Below are 21,392 nucleotides of genomic sequence, written 5' to 3'. Positions count from 1 at the left end.
GCAATATTTGTTATAGCTGAAGTATAATGAAATAATGTTTACATTGGTTTTTTTTCCTACCTGTACTATTGTCTGATGGCAGGCAAAAAAATGGAGATTTGAAAGCCAGTTTGCTTATCAAGAAACACAGGATATAGTTGTAGAATAAACATATCCATAGCGATTATGTAATGGTGTTTATAAAATTGCTTTCACCACCCCTCATTAAGCTAACTTGAATCACACCACGATGGTTCATATCAAATACCAGTTTTCCTCTCCTCATGTTACTTATCAAAGGGTTGTTGATGGGTTTCTGTTTGTGCCATCTTGAGATGTTTTTGTGCAGGATACCACTGCAATCTCTGACTGCAGCTCCCCCCAGCTTGACCTGACTGCAGTGTTCTCCTGGGACTTGCCCTCAGCATACTGTGAGCTGTTTTCCAGATATTCCATCCTTCTCAAACCAATTCTGTGGAATAGCTGCAATGTTAACACAACAAAGGTATCAGAGACTATTCAAACAGCAACGCAGGTTTAATTCACGTACTTCCTTCAGTTACTGTGCTTTGGGAGAACCACCGGGGATAGAGGAATCTGCAGTGTAGTTGATTACTGAGTCTGAGTTTTTGAGGCCCATGCTGTTTCCTACAGTTGGGCTCTGGTGGACGAATAGTTCTGTAACTGGGATTCCGGTAGGCTTGCTGCTGTCAAAAGAAAGGACCTCCATTTCATTCCCCAGCTGTATTCTTCTTCCTTGTTTGTACTAGCTACTTGGACCTTCAGTAAGCTGGCACAATTCACCTATCCTGCCAGGAAATTAAACACATATTTTCACCGTCAGGTTTTGGCCCAGTGAACGTTTAGGTGGATCTAGTGTGGTGAATAGGCTTTGTGCAGGGTTGGGTCAACACCAGAGCCTGTGCAAAAGAGCACATGAATGGACAGCGTTGGGGAGTATGGGTGAGACAACATGGTGCAACCTACAGCCCCAAAAAGGGGCTCTGATGGCAGCCGTACAGGTCCTGCGTCTCTGCTCCTCGTTTCTAGCCAGGTCAGCTAGTCTCCCTAGTTGAATACTAGGCCATGGCCTGCTCTTCTGAGATGGTGGTCCTGTTACATTTACAAACTAGAATAATATGGGCATTAAAATGGTGATTAAACAGGTGAGAGATTTGTCGTCTGGATGAAAAGCATAGTACCACAATGTTGTCTCTCCCTGCTGTGCGCATGTCCTTCTCAAGTAGTGATCTAACATCTTCAGCTTTTTTTTTATTTATTTATATTTTTTTTTGGTAGAGACCCCCCTTTCAGAGCTCTTGCTCTCTTAACTGTGTTGCAAAAATGCAACCTGACTGAAGACAGATTACATATGGGTCATTCTAGAGCCAATTGCCACTATTATTTTATTTGGCAAGGGGGAGATGCTGGAAAAACTATTGCTTCCACGTATTGTTAATCCTGTAGTAAAATGTCCAATTCTCTTATGTCTAGCAGTAGGGCATCAGGGAGCTGTTCCCTTCTCTGTGGGATTTTCTAGTGGGATTTTAATTCCATGTGTTTTAGAAAAATACGATCTACCACTGATAAGGTAATAGTTTCCTTCTGCTGAAACAGACTGTAAAAATTTGGCAGGCCGTCTGGATAGCAGAGAGAAACATAACATCTTGACTATCTAATAAAAAAAAAATCGACATGCCTGCATATCCCATATGTCCTATGTATAATATATATCCCATGTATAATTATGTGGGGCACGTGTAACATTACACCTTGAAAAGCTTTGTTTATTCCTTTGGTTAGAACTCGCTTCAAGGGCAGTAAAGTAAGTCCTGACATTTTGGCTTTGAATAGCTGTTTTGGCCAGATTCTTTACTCAGCCTAAGTGCATCAAGCCTAGCTGGCAGTTAGCCAGGAAGATTGTATTTCATTAATAGCAGTATGATTAAAGCCAACGCAGCTTGATCTTTTACGTTGCAAGGCTGTGATAATTTCAGTTCTCAGGAATGTCCTTGGGTGGAGTGTGCCATCCTGCTAAGCATGCTGTTCTGCTGCTTCAGAACTAAAAACAGAAGGAAATTGATGGTTTATAAGTTTCTTACTATGTTCTTGCAGTAATTTACTTAAGTTAAATTAATTGGTTTTAAATCAAGATCTCTTAATAGAATTGAGTAATTTTGCTTCATAAGTAGTTTTGCCAAATGATGCTAAAACCAAGTCAAATTAGGAACATGTAATATGAATATTAAATTTCCCCCTATCCCCTGCAATGTGCATTCCTTTATTAGAATTTATCATTTTATGTTGTGATTGAACAGATAATGTTATAAATAAAGCTTGTTTGTTTGTTTGTTTTTAATAAATCCCTAGTCAGCGCTCTTGACAGATCCTGACGTCAACTAAACTCTTAGTTGTTTAAAGATCCATTTTAAGGGTATGGCTTTTGCTCTTGTCAAAGTTTATCCCAAAGAAGATACAGCGGCCAATAGAAACAGCTGAACTCTTGTATTTAGCTATCTGGTGATGCTGAAAGTGTTGGAGAGGTCATGCCAAAGGGGTGGTTTGTTGGAAGTCCTATTAGCGTTTTCTAGAACAGATACAACCACTGAGCTCTGTCTTGTGCTCATAATTAGTGTTTAGTCCTCACCTGACAAGAAATAACGTCTCCCCATCTGTTTAGCCAGTGATCTGTTTCGTGCATGATTTGTGTCTACTCTAGACAAGGTTGTAAGGCATCCTTTTGTAGTCACCTGGTGGAAACATCTATCTGTACAAAAAAAGGAATGAGCCTCTCCAAACTTTATTCTTCATCAGCTGTTAAATAAGAACAAGAAAATTTGGGGATCTTATTTGTGGCTCGAATTTCACTCTGTGATTTAAAGATGAAGGGCTTCCCATCTCACTTTGGAACACTTAGCGAGCTGTTCCCTCTCTACCACGTATAAATACTTGATTTTGAAAGAACTTTGCTTCTAAAAAATAAAAATACATAGGCTGTTACAAGATACACATGCTCAGATGGACATACTTTTCAAAATGTAGCACTACAATTTCAGAATTGTTACCCACTGTTCCATCTGTGGTTGTTGTTGTTGTGGTATAGTTTTTTCATCTGTGTGGTAAAGACGCTGTTTATAATTCAGATGACTGAAAATGACAAATGGATAAGCATTTGGTGCAGTGCACAGGTACGTGTTTATATATATATATGAACAACTTGCCAAACAAGTGATTTAATCTTTTGAGTTTTCCACTTTGCAATATTTGAGAAGACATGGCTTGAAAAATAGTTGAGAGAGCATCCCCTGCTTGGGGAAAGCTGACAGGAGTGTTAGTTCTGGGGCAGGCATCGTGTGATACCTACACGATCAGTTATCCAAAGCTCAGTTTGCTAAGTGACACTTTTTAAAATGTGAGGTCACCTTAGGTTCATTTATGACTGTCTGAATAAAAGATGTGAGGTCTTATCGTAGTGTTGTTTTGCATATGCTGCTTTGAGAGGCAAAAAGAAAATGTTTGATTGTATTTGTCAGCAATAAAAAAATCATCTGCTGTTGACCAGCTTTGTCCTTCTCTTGCAGTTGCAAGGACAGGGCATCTGTAGTCCACATTTCAGGACTCTGCAGGCTACGTTTGGTCTTTGGGCTGCATGTTGAGCAATCCTCACTTAAAACCTACAAGGCAATTACCTACAACATGCTCGAAGATGAGACCTTCCAATCTTGAACGATTATTTGGTGGCTGCTGGTTGCACTCTTAAAGCACAATCACATCGTTACATTCTTCCTAAAAAAAAACAACGTAACTGCGTTTATCCTATTTGATCACTGACCCATGAGAATCCTGCTTCGTGCTCTTCATTCTGCTTCACAAAAAAGGGCACCTCTGGAAGCGGGCGCTTCTTATCTTGTGCAAATAACTGTGAATGTGGAGGTGTGTTAAAGCACAATGGCAGTAAGTGGCCACAGATGGGGACATGTGTTGACTGTTTAGGAGAGAAAAGGTATTGATTTGCTTCTTTGTGCTCCTGATATCCTTGTGGAAAAGAGCAGGTGGCTATAACACGGCTGTGTGAGTGTTTCTGTAGCTATAGTTAGTTTTTTTGGAGAACGTTCTTGTTGGAGTTATTGAAAAAACAACTGTATATAAAGCTTCTCTACTTTAATCTTTTATGCACCACACTTGGCTTTATATGATTTATAGTCTGCATGCTTCCGCTGCATACATCTAAGAAATACCTTCCCAAGGAGAAATAAAGAAGCTTGACATGTTTGTAAGTGGTGGAAACAGTACCACCCAGCACAGGGGGTACTCTTTGTGTATTTGTCAAAGCATCAGTAGTTATGGTTTGCTGCCAGTTCAGTATTTTACAGAGTGAGTTTTGTGGGAAGCTTCTTTTTGTATCCATGTCTTTGGTTTATGTGATATTAGCACCAATAAGAGCTTTTGGAAAACTAGTAGTTAGTCATTGTGGGAAATTGTTATTAAGCAGCACCTGTCCTCATCAGCTTTTGCACTTAGAAAATCTGTTTTCAGATATGTAGTTGAGAGAGTGCCTTCTCCCCAAGAGTGCAGTTCAGATGCAGGTTAGAGCAATCAGGTTGGTTCTTTTCCCCCGGTGTCATCAGCTACACATTCCTGGTTTTTTTTTTTTTTTTTCCTCTGCATTAGTTCTCACAGTGAACCAATTCAGAGAATTAAAGTGGCAGAAAACTTAAGCCAGAGAATGGCCTTTTTTCTTGCTTTTTGGAAAAAAAAAAATCTGTAGTTAATACTTGGTGCTTAAATGCCCGAGTTCTGAATAGTTTTCTCTGCATAGATCCATGTAGATTTTTAGTGTGTAACTTACAAAGAAAATGCCACGCGGTGCACGGCTGACAGGTTTCAAGCTTGTCATGGCTACATCTCATGAGAACATCCACTTTTTTATTTGGTACACCTTTAAAGGAAGAATATTCATTGTACAGCTTCAAAATGTGCTGAACTAAGGATATAATATTGATAAGACTGAATATTCAGCCTTAATTCTTATCAGATGCCTTCTATAATATATACCACTAAAATATACCTGATGCATTTTTCCGTGGGGCTACTTGAGTTAACGTGGTTGACCTAAAATCTGTTCCTGCCTACTTGGTTATATTATGTGGGTAGTCAGTGGGAAGGAGGAGATTCTTCAGAAAGGCAATTGGTCCCATATATCTTAGGCACCTGTCTTAACTGGAATGACATGCTGTCTGAGGATAACCCTCTCCTGCTATTGACTGTAAATAAAACTGTGTTATATCTTGGATTGGATGCCTGATGGCGATAGGGATAGAGGTAGGAGAGATGATCTGAAGAATTAATGTTCTGTTAGTTCAGTTATGGTGGAAAAGATAAACGTAAAGACTGTTTTTGTTGAGGAAAAGGAGAGAGATAACCACGATAAAACATGAATAACATATGGCTGTAAAAATTAGTGAAGTGGGGGAGAGTATTTTGAAACAATGTAATAGCTAAGACTACGTTTCATCTTTTTCCTCCAGAAATGCATTTGATTTTAAGATGTCATTCTGACACTTCTTATTGATCCTATTATTTCCAACAACTTCTATGCAAAACCTATGGGTGAAAGGTTTTAGGGTATTTTTAATTAAATGCTGGGACCATAGGAATGATCTACATACAGTGTTACATATTGTACCCCAGTTCTGTTTTTGCAAGTGACCACTTAAATACTGTTTCTCTCACACACTATTGTGGCGAAGAAAAACTTTGATAAAACTAAGCACCTGCTTAATAACCAAAGTCAAGCTATGGCTCAGACTTCCAAAACTGTGGATTCTAAGCAAAGTAACAATTCAGCTGTGAACAGACTTCAGGCGAAATACCTTTCAATTCTTCCTTTTTCCTCCTATAAAGAAACGACGCAAATAGAAGATCCCAGGAAACAATGGAGGCAAGAACAAGAGAGAATGCTGAAAGATTACCTTATGGTAGCCCAGGATGCTCTCAGTACTCAGAAGGAACTATACCAGGTGAAAGAACAGAGGCTAGCACTTGCACTGGATGAGTATGTACGGTTGAATGATGCCTACAAAGAAAAATCAAGCTCTCGTACAAGCTGTAAGTACAGTAGAAAATACAATGTAACCTCTTTGATCTGTGCCCTGCAGGGGATCCTGTTTCGCTTTAGGATGGGTTTTCAAGGTTTGCTATGAACATCTTGTACTTTGGCTTTTTTAGAGATAGCATTTTTTTTTTTTAATATAAAGATATTCTGCTGGAAAGAACTCTCTTCTCTCTGATACAATTGAACTGCTTTGAGCCATGGTTTAGAGCAGTCTACTCTGAACCCTGTTTTCACACACAGTATGTCTGAACAAAATTCCACCAAATCTTGGTTCAAAGTAAATAGCATCTCCTGCACTTCATGGCTGCATGCTGAAATGACCGTACTGTGTTGACAGGTACCTGCAGTGGACCAAAAAAGGAGTTTGCTTCTGCTTCGTGCAATAATTTTACACCATGTTTGAACAATTAGGGGTGAAGTAGAGATGCGTGTTACAGTATCGGTCGAGGGATTGGCATGGCAAAGAGCTTTCAGAGGCCTGTATTTGTTTTGTTAGCCACATCACTGTCTTAGAGGTGGATGCCCTCCAGACCCTTAACCACTTTTGTAGCACTCCTTTGGAGCTCTCTGGTAACTTTATGTTCTTCTTATGCTGTGGCACCCAAAACTGCACGTAGTGCTCAAGGTGAGATCATGCCCATTAATGATTGCCACACTGCAATGCTAACTACTCTATAAAAGGATAGAGATTTGTAAAGTATTACAGTTTTTCTGTACTTTGTAGCTTTAGATCAATGTGGATATGTTAAGGAAGAAACTGATTAATGATTTAAAAATATTTAAATACTTGAATACTTGTCTTATTGTTTTATATTATTATTATTTTTTGAAGTATTCTCGGGCTCTTCATCAAGTACAAAGTATGACCCTGACATTCTGAAGGCTGAAATCTCCACTACAAGATTGAGGGTGAGAGTTCTTAATTCATATTCACTTATATTCTGTATGCAAGGTTTCTGACTATAGAAAGCAAAGGTTGAATTAGCAGAGGTATCTTGCACCGTGATACTGAAACCTCCTAATATTCTCATTAAATACCATTCAAGGGCTTGTAATGAATTTTTAAATGAAGTTTTAAAGCTGTCTTAGCTAATTCTAGAGAACGCACATTGGTGAAACTTTGACAGATTGTCTAATAAGATGTGGATTCAAATAAATCTGATATCTATTTTTAGTTTTATGATTTTGCTGATAAAGTAAAAAGTAATTTGGTGAAAATAAAAAGGTAGTGGGCAAAAGTGAGATGCATCTAGATGACTGTACACAGTCTTTCTTCTATGAGAAATGTGCCATTAGCTACATGAACTGCCCCACAAATTTCTGTTGGTTTAAAAAGCACTTTGTAGCGATGTTATGAAAATTTGTCAAAATCGAACTATTCAGGTGAAGATTAAAAGTTTTTATTCACTTTCTGAAATAGCTAACAAGCAAAAGTCTTTACTTGATCAACTTCTTCTAGTGTGGTCCCTAACTGGCTCCATGCAAAGAGCTTTCATTCGCAGGTTAGTTTCTAGTGAATTCATCTTGAATAAGGAAGAAACAGTGTGGAAGATATTTGAAATCTATGTAGGGAACTCATTTATTTAAGCTGTGGCATGTGTTCATATGTACTCAATGGATAAGCGGAACTTTCTGCAGTTAGTAATGAAAAAAATCAGATCAAACCATGCAGTTTAAAAGGACAGAACCTCTGTGCATAGTCCTTGAACGGCGCTGGGATACAGATTCTGTGTGAGCAGAGGGATGTCAGTTACTCAGCTCTTCCATTGCCCCCTCCTGGTTCTGCACAGTGTGACGCTCAGAAACCTCAGAGAATAACATCCTTCTTCACCTTAGTGTAATGATTAGGAATCAAAACAATTATTGTTTAAAAGGAATTGTGGAATAGCTCAATAAAAGTTTAAAACAGTATAAATCAGAGATGGAATACACTGTAAAACTGTTGTCTATGTGTTGCCCTCCCTACTGCTTGTACAGCCTGTTCTTTCTTCAAAATCTCAGTCTGTAGCGCCTGATTTTTAAGTAGAAAGGAAAGTCATTAGTAAGAAAACCTATTTCAGTGGTGAGACTATTGGAGCAAAAATTTCGGAAGCTTATGAGGAGAATCTACAGCAATAAGGACCCTGGCTAGGAAGAAGAATGAAAACACAAGGCTAGAGCCTCTTTCTAAAATCAGTGCAGCAGTAAAAGATGGTTTCCCATTGGCAAGGGAATCACTTTTTTCATATTTGGAAAATTAAAGGTACTGTTGAAGAACAGAGCACATGACCAAATGTAAATATAGTCTCCTAAGAGCCAGAGGAGAAAATTCAAATGTGGTCCTATGCTTGTTTTTTTCTCTTACTTATATCTAATCAGTTCCCAGCTCGGAATGCGTCAATACTGAATTATCTCTTAGCTACACATCTACATATTGTCCATTTGCTCAGGGGAGAGGCGAATGTGCTAATCACAGCTGGCCAGTTTCTGGGTTTTTTTTTCTCTTCATTGCTTGTCAGAGTCAAGGAGCCTAACATACTGCTGGTTCTCAATGCCTGATTTATTGGCATTGCAAAATCCAAGTTGCATATGTGCCTAAAATAGGTGACCTGAATCTTGTCTGCAGAGTTTAGAAGGGTGCAGTCCAAGAATATCTGTATCAGCATAAAGTGTGTTGTCATCCAAACCCACTGGATTTGGGAGTCATTGAGATAAGAAAAAGTGGAGCCCTGTGATGCTAGGGCTGGAAAGTGGTTTTCGAGGAAGATGGCAAGAGAGGTATGACTGTATTATATCATAGTTTATCCTTATTTGAATGTTTGAGGATGCTTTGCTAATATTCAGCCTTATGGCATTCTGCAGTATATGCATGCATGGACTTAATGGGAAACAAAGTTAGCCATTAGCAAGCTGCTAGCCAACTAGTTAGAATTTGCACATTGATTAGTGAACTATTAGGTTAGATGTACTAAACCTGTTTCTCTCTGTCACGTATACTCGCTGAGGTTTACTGGCATCATCAGGTTAATGGTGGCTAGTGGGGGAAAACTCAGCATTCGTGGAAGTTCTGAACTAGCCTTTGGCCTTTTCCTTGTTAGCTGTGCTTAATATATGCGTACAGAACCTTTTGGATACATGACTTGCCTGTTGCACAATATGTCATGGAGAATATATGACAGAAATATGACAGCTGTTGAATGAAATAAGCAGGGGCAAAAATTTGATATGTGATCAAAGTCTATTTTATGCATATGCAACAAGTAGGGGATGAACCTTTATAAAGTAATGGGAGTTTTTACTGATGTTCTATTAGTGCTCAAGAACTGGGGATAGAAGGGGGTTAGCACAGAAGCATGCCTGAAGATAGACGGAGAAAGCTGGAGGTCTGTCAGGTGGCTTAAGAAGATGTGCAGAAGCAGTAGGAAGGGGGTGAAGGATAATACAAGTGAAGAGTTGTGAAAAGTGGGATTATAAATGTTTTGAAGGAGAAGGGAAGGAACAGAAGGATAGTTTAACGCGACCTACAGTGCAGTAAACACAGAGTCTCTATTATCATGTATGTCACGTCCTTCTGTGGTAACATACCTAACTCACATTTCCTGATAATAAAATGATGATGAATTACAGCAGAGGACACTCAGAAGATGATCTTGAGGAAAATGTAAGGGCTTCCGAGAGATCCAACCCTCAGAGTTGAAAGCAAGTATGCCATCTGCAATTACAATAAATTCACATTTTGGATTAAAAAAAAGCGTAGTCATTCTTCATTTCTCGGCAAAGTTGAGGCTTTTTCATATTTCACATGTAACTTTACCTGAAACCCAGTAGTATTATCTGTTTTCTATAACCTTGCTTGGAACACTTGAGAGAGATTATTCTTAGAGTTGAAAAATTCTCATTTTGTTGTCTGTTCTTCTTAACTGTAGGAAAGTGTCACGCTGGTCAGGGAAAAAGTAGTTAAGGAGAGCTGAATGTGTAGTTAGGGATGTTGCCAATTTGTTGTGCTAAATAATTTGTATAGTCAAAATAAAAACAGTTGTCTGTCAAGTAAAGCAGCTACTGATTGTAGTTTCTAAAAGCCTGAACCTAACCCTAATTATCTAGTTAACAGATTTGCTTTGGAGAAAGTGGAGCTTGCGAGCAGCATTTTGTTTCTGTCAAAGAAAAGTCATTAGCCAGAAGTTACAAATTTGAATGCCTAAGTATAATTCACAAATCTATATGTAGAAACACATATGAAGCATTTTAAGTCTCTTGGAAAGCTCCAGCAGCTGCTGATGCTTCCTACTTTTGGCTTCCTGGCACATTGGGTATCACACTTTTCAGTTTAAATAATAGCACAAAGTAGGCAACCTAAGAAAAAAGGGCTGCAAAATGAGTCTTGGAACCATAACTTTGAAATCATTTTCAGTTGAAGTGGTGAAAATTCTTTATTTTAATATACTCAGTTTTTCAAAATGGAGTTGAGCGTCTGAAGACCTATGTAAAAACATCAAGCGTTTCAGTGTGGTAGTGAGAGAGAGCAGGAGACTGCTAGCAGGCTTTTCCTTTTTTCACCTTGCTGGTTGGAAAGTCGGGAAAAAATAATCTGGCCATTATGTAGAGTGCAAATGAGGCAGATGTTGGTGTATAAATACCAACATTTGGGACTCCACATTTCACGTATGCTTTTCTTTTTCTGTTTGTGCTGAGGATGAATTTTAGTTTGTGTTAGAAGTACGCTGCTAATTTTGTCCAGAAACTTTTAGTATGCTTGGGAATTGTCACATTAAAAACAAGAACAACAAACAAACCACCAACTCTCCATTTAATTTCATCCTAATTCATAAGTATCTTATACTGAAATATCAATATTGATGTTAAAAAGCTCTTGAGCATGCAAATTTAGGGAAAGTAGGGAATGTTTTTCTAAAGACAGTTCTATCCAGTAGAATAGAATATATTTGTGATCCAAATGTATTTAGTTATTGTCTTCGAGTTACATGATTGCAAATTATATATTTTGGGATCCAGTGCCTGAAAAGCTTTATAAGAAAGGATAAATCATAGAAAAAAGGAGAGTCCACACTTTGTTTTTACAGTGTAAATGACTTGAGAGCTTCCTGGAATGAAAATGTGAAAATACAGTAAGCTTAAAAATAAGCAGGAATGTCCCTGTAGGACAGTTGGAATGCATGCTTAACAAGGAGAAGTAAATTACTTGCTAAAGTTCTCTCAGGTTTAATAACACAGTGTGGTATCAATACAAATAAGGAATGTGATTTAATCTGCTTGTGTCCCTTTAATACTAAAGCATGTTGCCCTTAGACATAAAGAAGAGAACAGATTTTTTTGTTTTTAATGTGTGTCAGTAGAGCAATTTACTCTTTCTTTATTTTCCTCATCCGAAGTAGAGAGTACACTAATTGTTCAAAGCTGTGTGTTATGCCATTTAACAAGAGGAATTCTCTAAGTCTTGCTTTGATTTAACACAAGGTTAAGAAGCTGAAGAGGGAACTCTCTCAGATGAAGCAGGAGCTGCTGTACAAGGAACAGGGCTTTGAAACACTGCAACAGTGAGTAATAAAAAATAGCTGAAGTTGACTTAATTCAGTTGCATGAACTTTTTTTTTGGTCATAGAATTGAATACATCTTATGTGAGATTATTATGGGGAAAGTGAGAATCTACAACTCTTTTTGTTGCAGTTAAGGAACAGGAAATATGTAGAAATAGCAAACCTATTATGCAAGTGTTAACATGAGAAATCTGTTCCCCCTTCTACTTCTTTCAAGAAAGAGCTTGGCTGCAAAGAGGCAGAAGGAAAGTTGGTGGTTAAGAATCCTTAGGAAGAATTCAGCTGCTTTGCATGTCCCATTTAACAAAACAAACAAAAAAAACACCCTAAAAACTGAAGGAAGTAATTAGGTCTGTCTTTCTTCCTTCCGCACATCTGAGCTCAGAGAGAAAGAGGAGGATGCTGATCTCAGAGGTATAAATGACGACACAACTGTGCCGGGTTTGAAATGAGTCACAATTTGAGGATTAGAGACCTGACTTTCTTTGTTCCAGCTGCTATGATGCCTGGGCTGCAAAGGGCTGAGCTGGGGGAGCATTCTGGGTATCCAACCAGTTGGATTATTAGAAATCCATTTATTTATTTATGTATTTATTTCTTTTCAGTCTGAGCAGTCTCTGCTGCTCCTGACTTAGTTGGGCCCTAAAATAGTAATAGGTCAGTTATATAAAGTAGGATTCTATTTTATTTTTTTTTGAATGGGGAGAAAGAAATTCTGGTCCAGGAAAATGGTGAATGAGAATATTCTCTTGTAGTTACAGACTTGTCCAAATGGAGCAAATCTTGTTTGTTTGTTTGTTTTTTTAATACGAGAGTGTGAAGTAGATTGGGAACTGAAACCCTTCAGCACCTTAGGAGGATGCCAGTGAAGTCACTGTCTTTCATTTTGACTAAAACAGAAACGTGAGATTTTTTTTTTGTTATTTAAATATATAAAGACTAGAGTGGAGCGAGGAGAGAAAAAGATAACTGATTGAATTTATTTAAACATGAATTGGATTTCAAAGCTAAGTTTAGAAGAGAAAGACATTGATTCTAAAGCTGAAGGTAATAAAAACTCACACTGCTGTCCCAAGATTAAAGGTTAGCCAATCGTGCTGGTTTTATTATATTAATTCAACAATGAAGTATTGTTTTAAAGCAGCTTGCTCACAGGCCGTTTTGATAGGAATCCAAAGCATGTTTCAGAAACTGTCAACAGCATTCCACAGAAATACAATGGGCGTTTGTTTTAAAAAATTCAGTCAGCCGCTTTTGAACAGTACTAATCCCATTAATTTAAAACAGGGAGAAGGAATAACATATATGTCAGAGATCCTTCTTGTCCATCTTAATTATATATAGAATAAAGCAGTTGCAATTTGAATATGGCACGGCGTGTTACTAGGCAGCATGTGGTATATTTATTACCCAAGTGTTCATTCATGACTGCAATTGTTGGCATATCCTGTATCTATCTGACCTTGGCAACTTGGTGTAGGTTACCAGAAATTGAGTGCTGTCGGAGAGTAGGTGTGTGCATACTTATGAAGGAGTTTGGGGAACTTTCAAGTTGAAACAAATACATCCTTGAGTAGGAATCTGAGTGCAGAGTCATGTTTTTTACACAAATTTGGTTCTGTTTTGCAGAAAAACTGAAATGTGGAGAAAGGAAAAAAGATACTCTCGTATCTTTAACGACTGCTTCAGAATCTTGATATATTTGTGCACAAAATTAAAAGAAAAATAGAATACTTTGTTACAGGTGTTTTATGTTCTTGCTCAATTGTTCATTCCTCGCTCACAAGGTTAATGTCTTGTAGAAGGATGATGGGTGATGATAAAAACAGAAAACCAATTGCACGATAAAGGAATGTATTCTCTACTAGATGCTTGACTTTGGTGAAGATGCCTGTTGTTTTTAATTTTGTGAAACACAGCTGCAGTCATTTGTATGGTGCTATAAAATATTCAGTTAACACATTTCTCTAGCCTGTAGTTTTACAAACTCGATTTTTTGAAGTCAATATGTATAGACCGAAATTTGCCTCTAACTTTTTTTTTTTAATTGTGGTAGTTCAGTAAATTGTCATGACATATGGTATTAATTATCCATAGATTTAGTGAGTAAAGAAAGCCTGGTGACTGGGTGAGTACAGCAGCTGCTCTAGGTGGTTAGTGCTTAGGATGAGGGTAAATGAGAAGGAAGCTGAGAGAAGAATATAGCTACATGTCTTCTCTGCAAGAATGATCAGTACCTATAGACTTGTTTGTCTGGATGTCATGTTGTGGGTCTGGGTAGAGGAATACTGCCTGTAATGTGTTCTGCTTCTGTAAGTATTGCAAATAGCTAATAGTACAAAAGTCATCCCCCAAAGTTGCTTCTGCATTGCAGAGGGTTAGGGTGGGGAGAGGGTTTTTGATCATGTTGACAGCAATATGTTGTACTCCTGGTAGCACATGTAGAAATTTTACTTCAGGTAGTGCTCTGTGCCCCACTTGTCTTAAGACTAAATCAGTGGTTTTAATGCCAACATGCTCTTTTTTTTTTTTTTTCATAAAATTTCCTGATGCCAGCAAAACTCATCCACTGTCTCTGTGTTGGATAGTTTGACCTTTTTTGCCAAATATCAAGTATTTTAATGCAGGTTTCAATGTCCTTTTTCTCTTTGCATGTCTGCTAAACGAAATACCATCAGTTACTCCTTCCCTTCTGTTCTTTAACTATGCTTGGTCTGAAACAGAACAGCAGAGATGTTAATATTATTTGCAGTATGCAGTATTAATATCCTCTTTTTTTTCCACAGAATTGACCAAAAAATGTCTGGAGGCCAGAGCGGGTATGAACTATGTGAGGCCAAAGCCATCCTGAGTGAACTGAAATCCATCAGAAAGGCAATAAGTTCAGGGGAGAGAGAAAAACAAGATTTAATGAAGGTATTTTTTAGGATTGGCGTAAGTTTTGTGTGGTTTTGTTTTGTCAGAAGGAACTTTAATGATGCTAAATACTGTACATTTTATACTTGTTAAGGGATTTTCAAAACCATGTGCCAAACTAGTGTTAAAATTGATTTTGAGATGCAGAAACTGAAGCCTGTGACTTTCCTAATTCAAAAAGTCCCTGTACGGCAGTCAGAATATAGGTATCTGAACTTGTAGGTAAGGTGCAATGCATATTACCTCTAAAACACTATTTAAAATATTAAGTGGGCAAAACTTGGGATACATATTTTGAGATATGTAGCTGTTTTCTAAACGGGCATGAGTTCTCCAAACTGCATTAGTTTCTGAAAGCAGATGTTTGTTTGTTTGTTTGTTTGTTTGTTTATTGCATCAACCAAATATTTCATTGAATCATAGAATGGCCTGGGTTGAAAAGGACCATAATGATCAACTAGTTTCAACTCCCCTGCTGTGTGCAGGTTTGCCACCCTCGAGACTGGGCTGCCCGGAGCCACATCCATTTGATTGGTTTATAAGGGTGAGAGAGAGAGGCAACAAGAACCAGAATGACATGAGTGCACTCAGTGTCACTTATGAACTGCTTGGTTAAAAGGACAGTTTGCCTAATGTGAGGGAAAAAAAAATTATACTGGAGTCTTTTAGATATACATCTTTTGAATAGAAACCAGTTATAAACACTGTGAAGTATCACAGATTCACAAAGGGGTTGGAGGGAACCTCTGGAGATCATCCATCATCCATCTCCAGTCCAACTCCTTGCTAAAGCAGCTTCCCTAGAGAACCTGTACAAAAATACAGACAGTTTAACACCATCACATTCTCTGTTTCCTGGACAGAGTCTTGCAAAGCTGAGAGAGAAATTCAATCTTGACCAGAACATTGGGACATCAGAACCAGACCTGAGTTCCAGCTCTGTAAATTCCCAGCTGTGTTTTTCTAGACAAACTCTGGATACAGGGTCTCAGACTGACATTTCTGGTGAGGTGAGCTTTTTCATTTTGTCAAACGTAAAGAAAAATTGAATCAGAATGCTGTGGTTAATGGAACTGGCTGTTACAAATGGCTGTTTACTGTTGCTGATAGGTGTTACATATATGCACATTTAAGAGAAAATTACTTAGAATCAGTCATCTGATTTTCCACTTCAAATTTAAATCAGGATTCAGATGAAGTTTTCATATTTGGCATGAAGCATTTATGCCAGTCTGATTTAATCAAGTAGTTCCAGTACAGTGAAGAACAATGTAAGTAAATAGTATTTTTTGGATCCATCTGTGTGGATGTTGTACCTTACAGACTGACTTCGATCTGAAAATGTTTTTAATTTTCAGAAATAACATCTCAAAATTTAACTGTGCAATTTCATTTCCACAGCTGAAAACACATAAGGGAGCTATCTCTTCAGTGATTCATTAATAATTTCTCTTTCACTGACAGTATATTTACAGTGACAGAAAGCTGAACTTAATTTTGGCACCTTCTTTGTACTTCTGTGGGCTGAATTTATAAGGAAGAGTTTGTACTAGGTTTTCCAAACAGAGGGCTAAGCTTGCCTACGGACTGTAGCATTTTTTTGAAGTCTTGCCTTGAATTGCACCTACGTAACTCTGAATTTGAGTTCAGTGGGGGGTTCAAGGTGGATCAAAATTTTGGGTTCAGTCAGTGCAAGACCTCTTTGAAAATACACGATTTACTCTGCAGAAATATGGTAGTACAGTAATTACAAGCAGATTAACTGTATGAGAAGAAAACAGCACTGAGTATATTACTATCAGTGTACATAACAGCAAGCGTGTGGCCAAAGGTGGGTGTGGTTTCATTTTTTAAGTAGTAATTTTTCTAGCCTGTGCGTTTGTTTTGTATTGATTCGTTTTACAGTTTTACACAGTGATAAGTCTAACATTTTTTTCAATAGGTTGGAGCAAGAAGTAGATCCAATTTAGCAGAGAAGGTCAGACTAAGTCTTCAATATGAAGAGGCAAAAAGAAGGTAATGGGGTTAGTCGCTATGTTAAATTATAGTCTTGAGTCGGGAGCTTTCAAGCTCTCCCAACGCTAACATCGTGCTCGCAGTGACATCTAGTGGATGCCTCTCTGGAGGCGCTGAAGGCATTACTGCAAAATGTTTCTTCTTCTCCTGAAAGCAAAGCAGGCTTTCAGGAGCCAGCAGTGTTTTTGAACAGTAGTTTTTACATTTAATGCTAAATTACGTAAGTTAAGAAATGAAATGAAAAGTTATAATGTCAGTTCCAGGATTATGGGAACAGAGTGAATTGGTGTTCCGGTGAAAGGTTGCCAGGCTATTTTCTTCCATTCAAATCCTTCTTTGGGGTCATCATTTCAGTTTACTATGCAACTGATCATTCTTCAGGTATAATGCTTCAGAGTTCCACTTCAGATTTTGTAGGCTTAATTAGCTCTTTTTCCCTGGGACTTAGAATCATAGAATAGCTTGGGTTGGACGGGACCTTAAAGATCATGAAGCTCCAAGCCCGTGCCGTGGGCAGGGTTGCCAATCACTAGATCAGGCTGCCCAGGGCCCTACCCAACCTTGACTTGGAATAATATAAAAGCTTGTTTTCACTGTGGGGTTATTTTTTAATAGCCTAAGGAGAGAGAAAATCAGGAACTGCCCCACTGATGAATGTGAAATGTCTTTCAAACAAGGTTCTGCAATGGTTGCTCTTGAAAGCAGTGCTGTTTTGCTGGATTGCCGCAGCACTGAAGAATAGGCATCAGAATGCAGAACATTCTGGGTTACAGTAACGTGTATTCTAGTACACCACAGGAGTAGTGTTGCATAATACTGGGGGAAGATTTACGTTATTTAAACAAATAAATTGTATGTCAGCTATTCAGAAACCAGATAGCTTTTGTTACATAATTTAAGAGAAATATAAATCTAGAAAGTTATCTCACACCCAAGGCTCCTTTTTTTATATTAAAAAAAAAAACAAGAAAATAAAGTAAGAAGTAGCACTTTTCCATAGATTAAAATCATACCTATAATGACTCTTGATCTGTGACTTAATTACTAATTCATTTAGAACACTATGGCATGGTCAATTAGAAAACCAGGAAGAGAATTTTTAGCTTACAAGTACCAAGTAACAGCTTAAATAGTTTTAATGTTTAAAAGACCAGAGGCTGCACAGTCAACGTTTTCGAAAATCCAGATACATGTTCTTTATATAATAGTGGCTGCCATTCTTGCTGGAAACAACAGTAATCTTTTCCATCCTCATTATGGATCATAAAACTGTGTTATATAATCAGTGCAACTGACCAAGAGTACTAAAGCTATTGTGTTTCTTCAGCATTGAACTTGCACGATTTTGGCTCAAAGTCATCATGTACATAATATCATTAGATGGTTTTTTTAGATTCATATAGATGGCACTTGCTCTCAATTTTCTTTTATTGCAAACCAGATTATTCTCTGTTGTGACTGTCTTGATACTAAGAAGTCCCACAGTTGTGTTCTGTCTCTCATTTGTAGGAACAAACAGGCACTCTGGCAGTAAGTCGGTTTACTGCTTCTAGCTATTAAAAAAAGCATGATGTTTGGAGTCTGGACAACTGCAGCATAAAACGTACTTTCTCACAAATTAACCAAGAAGATGGGTCAGAATTGCAGTAGATGAAGTACTTAATCTTTGCAAAACCAAGTATTTGATCTGTATAACATCAGTGTGTTTTAAGGTTAAATTACTTTTTAAATGGTGTCTTTATTCAATTTTGCCTAAAAATGTCCAAATAATGAATATTCCTCTGCACTTTAAATAAGACAGTCATATTACTTGAAGACACAGTTAAAGTCATTGAAGTGTCGGAACATACTGTTTTTATTAGTGATTACAGGGTGAACTTAATAAAGCATGCACATCTTGGAATAATGAAGATATATACCAAACTTCAGTATCTAATTGCATCTCCCCTAATTATTATGGCCATTGTAAGTTAATAAGTGTTGACCATCTTTTCTGAAATATTAAATGTGCAAATTCATAGTTGCTTTATGTTTAAAAAAATACAAACAAAAAACAAACAAACAAAAAACCACCACCAGCAACAACAACAACAAAAAAAGAAAAGATCTAATGAGTGAACTTTTCTATTTGGAAATTATCAGATAATTTTGCATTGCATATTTTATGCTGTTTAGCCAGCAGAGCCTCTTGAAGTGGTACAATGTTGCCTTGGGTTTTTGAGGACAGTATAAAGTTATGTGGTGCAAACTTCAATGTTGCTTAAATAAGTAGAAGCTACTGACTTGGACAAAATAATGAATTGGATGAATTTAGAGTTTGTCAGCTATGCCAAATTCACTATCAAGCTGCAGCTGTTACTCAGAAGGATCTGATATAGTATGCTGACAGTTATATCCTGAGGTGGTAAAACTCCAGGCTACGTGCCTTATTGACCTGTTGAGCAAGGACTATTTCAAAAGTGTGAAACCAGTTCAATTTTCATATCCGTGTAGTCGTTTGCCTTTCTTGATGAGGCAGCAGAAAAAAAGCATCAGTTAGAACAGCAGAGAGTTATCTGTAGCAGAGGGAGCAAAAGAATTGTTGGGAGACCACCATCCCATTCCTTAGGCCATCAAACAGCTGTCAGTAGCAGCTACTTTCAGAACAAGGCTAACAGGAATCAGTGACCTGAAGATTAAAATCTTAACACCTTATCCATCTGAAATGATTCGGTTGTTTTTCCTCTGTGTACAGCTCCTCTAAAGGACTGCTGAATATAAATTATACATATTTATATAGCAACTGCAAAGTATGTTGAAATGCTTCATTTCACCCTACCATTTGTTTATGGTAACACTGCTGATTGTATTTCAATTTGAGTTATTTTGCATTGCTTTTCTGTAAAAACACTTGGAGTTAAATTTGTTCTTGCAGCAATTTGGTGTGTGTTCTTTTTTATTTTGATTGTTTTTTAAAGCTGTTGTTTTTTCACCGAGATGCAGGTGAGAAGGAAATGATACCTATAGGAAAAGAAAGAAGAGTTTCCCCTTAAGCTTCTAGGATAAGCAGTGGGATAGTTAGATTTAATATTAACTATTCTTAGCTTTTATCATAAATAAATGCCTCAGTGTATAGTAAATTAATAACCGAGATGCAAAATAAGCTTGATATTATTAGTTTTGTTAATTGCAGAAAACAGACTGGAAAGAAGTGTTTTTCTAGAAATCTGTCAGGACAACGGAAAGATTATACGAACCATATGATGCATGTGTGGCTGATGCAGGATGGCACGGTCATTACCTGAGGTAGTGCCTGCTAACGCTGAAGTTGCACAGACTTTTATGAGCTGGTGAGCTAACTTAGGTGTATTTGCTATGATAGGAATAAATAAAAGCAACAGATAAGTTTCTCTTGCCCTAGAATGGGAATGTCCTTCTATTTTGACTTTTCCTTTCTCTGCCTTTTTCCCAGCCTCCAACAAAGAGGTGCAGAAAGGTAGGAGCTGTTACAGAGTTCAGAGCTTCCACGGTTTTATGCAGCTGTTTCAGGTGCAGCTAAGGCTGGAAGTGACTAAAAGTTATCATCTGGATAGATATGTGGAATGTATACTGGGGAATTGTTATGCTTTGTATAGTTCCCAGTGGACAATGAGTCTATTGCAAAACCTAACCTTTATGAGCTGCACAGCTGAGCCCAAAAACAGAATGGTTTTGGTGACTAAATACTGGAAATAACCTTTCTTGATTAGGACCGAGCTAGCGTACAGAAATAATGTAGAGAGGTTTCTGCTACTGCTGTGTGTGCTATTGGTATGGAGAACCAGGTCTTGAGTATCCTAACTCTGCAACTGGACATCTACAGTAGGAATAGCAGTTGCACAAACTTCTGATTTACTCATCTACTTTTCTTTTAGGTGGCCACTGTTATACTGTCTTTTCTTTTAATCACAGAGAATAGCACTTTTCCCTTTTAAGACTTGCATGCCTACTTGCTGCTGAAGTGAGCACCTTGATATTCTGTGTATTCTTCAACAATGTTCCTCGTTGTTAGAGGAGCTGAATAGTTTCCCACAGCTTAGGGGGAATAGATTGTGCTCCTTGATGAGTAAAGAGCCACTACTACATTACCAGACAGATCACTTTCAATAAAGCTTTAATAAAAGGCAAGACTTTTAATTCAACTCAGGAATTGAGTAAGAGAAACTCATTGCTAGTGTATTTGGGCATTGGTGTCTGTTTTAGCATTCTTCCATACATGAGAATGGTGAATTTAGGGTACTGTAGCTCAACAGTTTGGTATTAATTGCTTTGTGCTTCTCAGAAGTACGTTCTTCTGAGGTTTCTGAGACAGAGAAGATGTTGGCCAGGATAGGTAGTTTGCATCTCTGGCAAAGTTGCATTCTTGTGAAGTAAAGGTAATTAAAAGTATGGGTTTAAATAGAAAAAGTTGTTCTGTACTTACACCTTCAAAATATTGTATCACTTCTATCTTTCCTGGGAATTGTGTGCTGTGCTGGGCTCAGACAAATCTGCTGCATTTCATTTTAGCATGGCTAACTTGAAGATTGAACTGTCTAAGTTGGATAGCGAGGCCTGGCCTGGGGCACTGGATGTAGAAAAGGAAAAACTGATGTTAATCAATGAAAAAGAAGAGCTTTTAAAAGAACTCCAGTTTATTACACCACGCAAACGTACTCAAGATGAGCTAGAGCAGCTGGAAGCAGAAAGAAAGAGGCTTGAAGAAGAGCTGCACTCTGTAAAAAGTGCACCCAGTCAAGCGCTTGCTGAAAGGTAAGGGGTTGTTTTTGCTGATACTAAATGCCACTTTTGCAGTCTAACCTTTGTACTCACT

At 37.8% G+C, this 21,392-nt stretch overlaps 1 protein-coding gene across 5 annotated transcripts in view; it reads left to right on the top strand.

Annotated features, from left to right (window-relative positions):
• Nucleotides 1-21,392, top strand: part of WWC2 (WW and C2 domain containing 2) — a 90,116-nt gene that overhangs the window by 36,008 nt on the left and 32,716 nt on the right. For 4 of the 5 annotated variants that reach the window (XR_002438942.1, XM_021397426.1, XM_021397425.1 and 1 more), the window contains exons 3-9: nucleotides 5,884-6,087; nucleotides 6,927-7,003; nucleotides 11,549-11,628; nucleotides 14,416-14,545; nucleotides 15,409-15,555; nucleotides 16,488-16,561; nucleotides 21,089-21,331. Coding sequence is in view for 4 of the 5 variants with exons in the window: in XM_021397426.1 (XP_021253101.1) it covers nucleotides 5,884-6,087; nucleotides 6,927-7,003; nucleotides 11,549-11,628; nucleotides 14,416-14,545; nucleotides 15,409-15,555; nucleotides 16,488-16,561; nucleotides 21,089-21,331 (955 nt within the window). In the remaining variant the exon portion in view is untranslated. Of the gene's footprint in view, nucleotides 1-5,883; nucleotides 6,088-6,926; nucleotides 7,004-11,548; nucleotides 11,629-14,415; nucleotides 14,546-15,408; nucleotides 15,556-16,487; nucleotides 16,562-21,088; nucleotides 21,332-21,392 lie in introns of those variants that run through there. The other variant, XM_021397428.1, reaches the window with a different exon arrangement.

The sequence above is a fragment of the Numida meleagris genome, chromosome 4 (assembly GCF_002078875.1).
Source record: "Numida meleagris isolate 19003 breed g44 Domestic line chromosome 4, NumMel1.0, whole genome shotgun sequence".
NCBI classification, from domain to species: Eukaryota; Metazoa; Chordata; class Aves; order Galliformes; family Numididae; genus Numida; species Numida meleagris.
The sequence above is the reverse complement of the archived record's forward strand: the minus strand, read 5'-3'. Positions and strand labels throughout refer to the sequence as shown.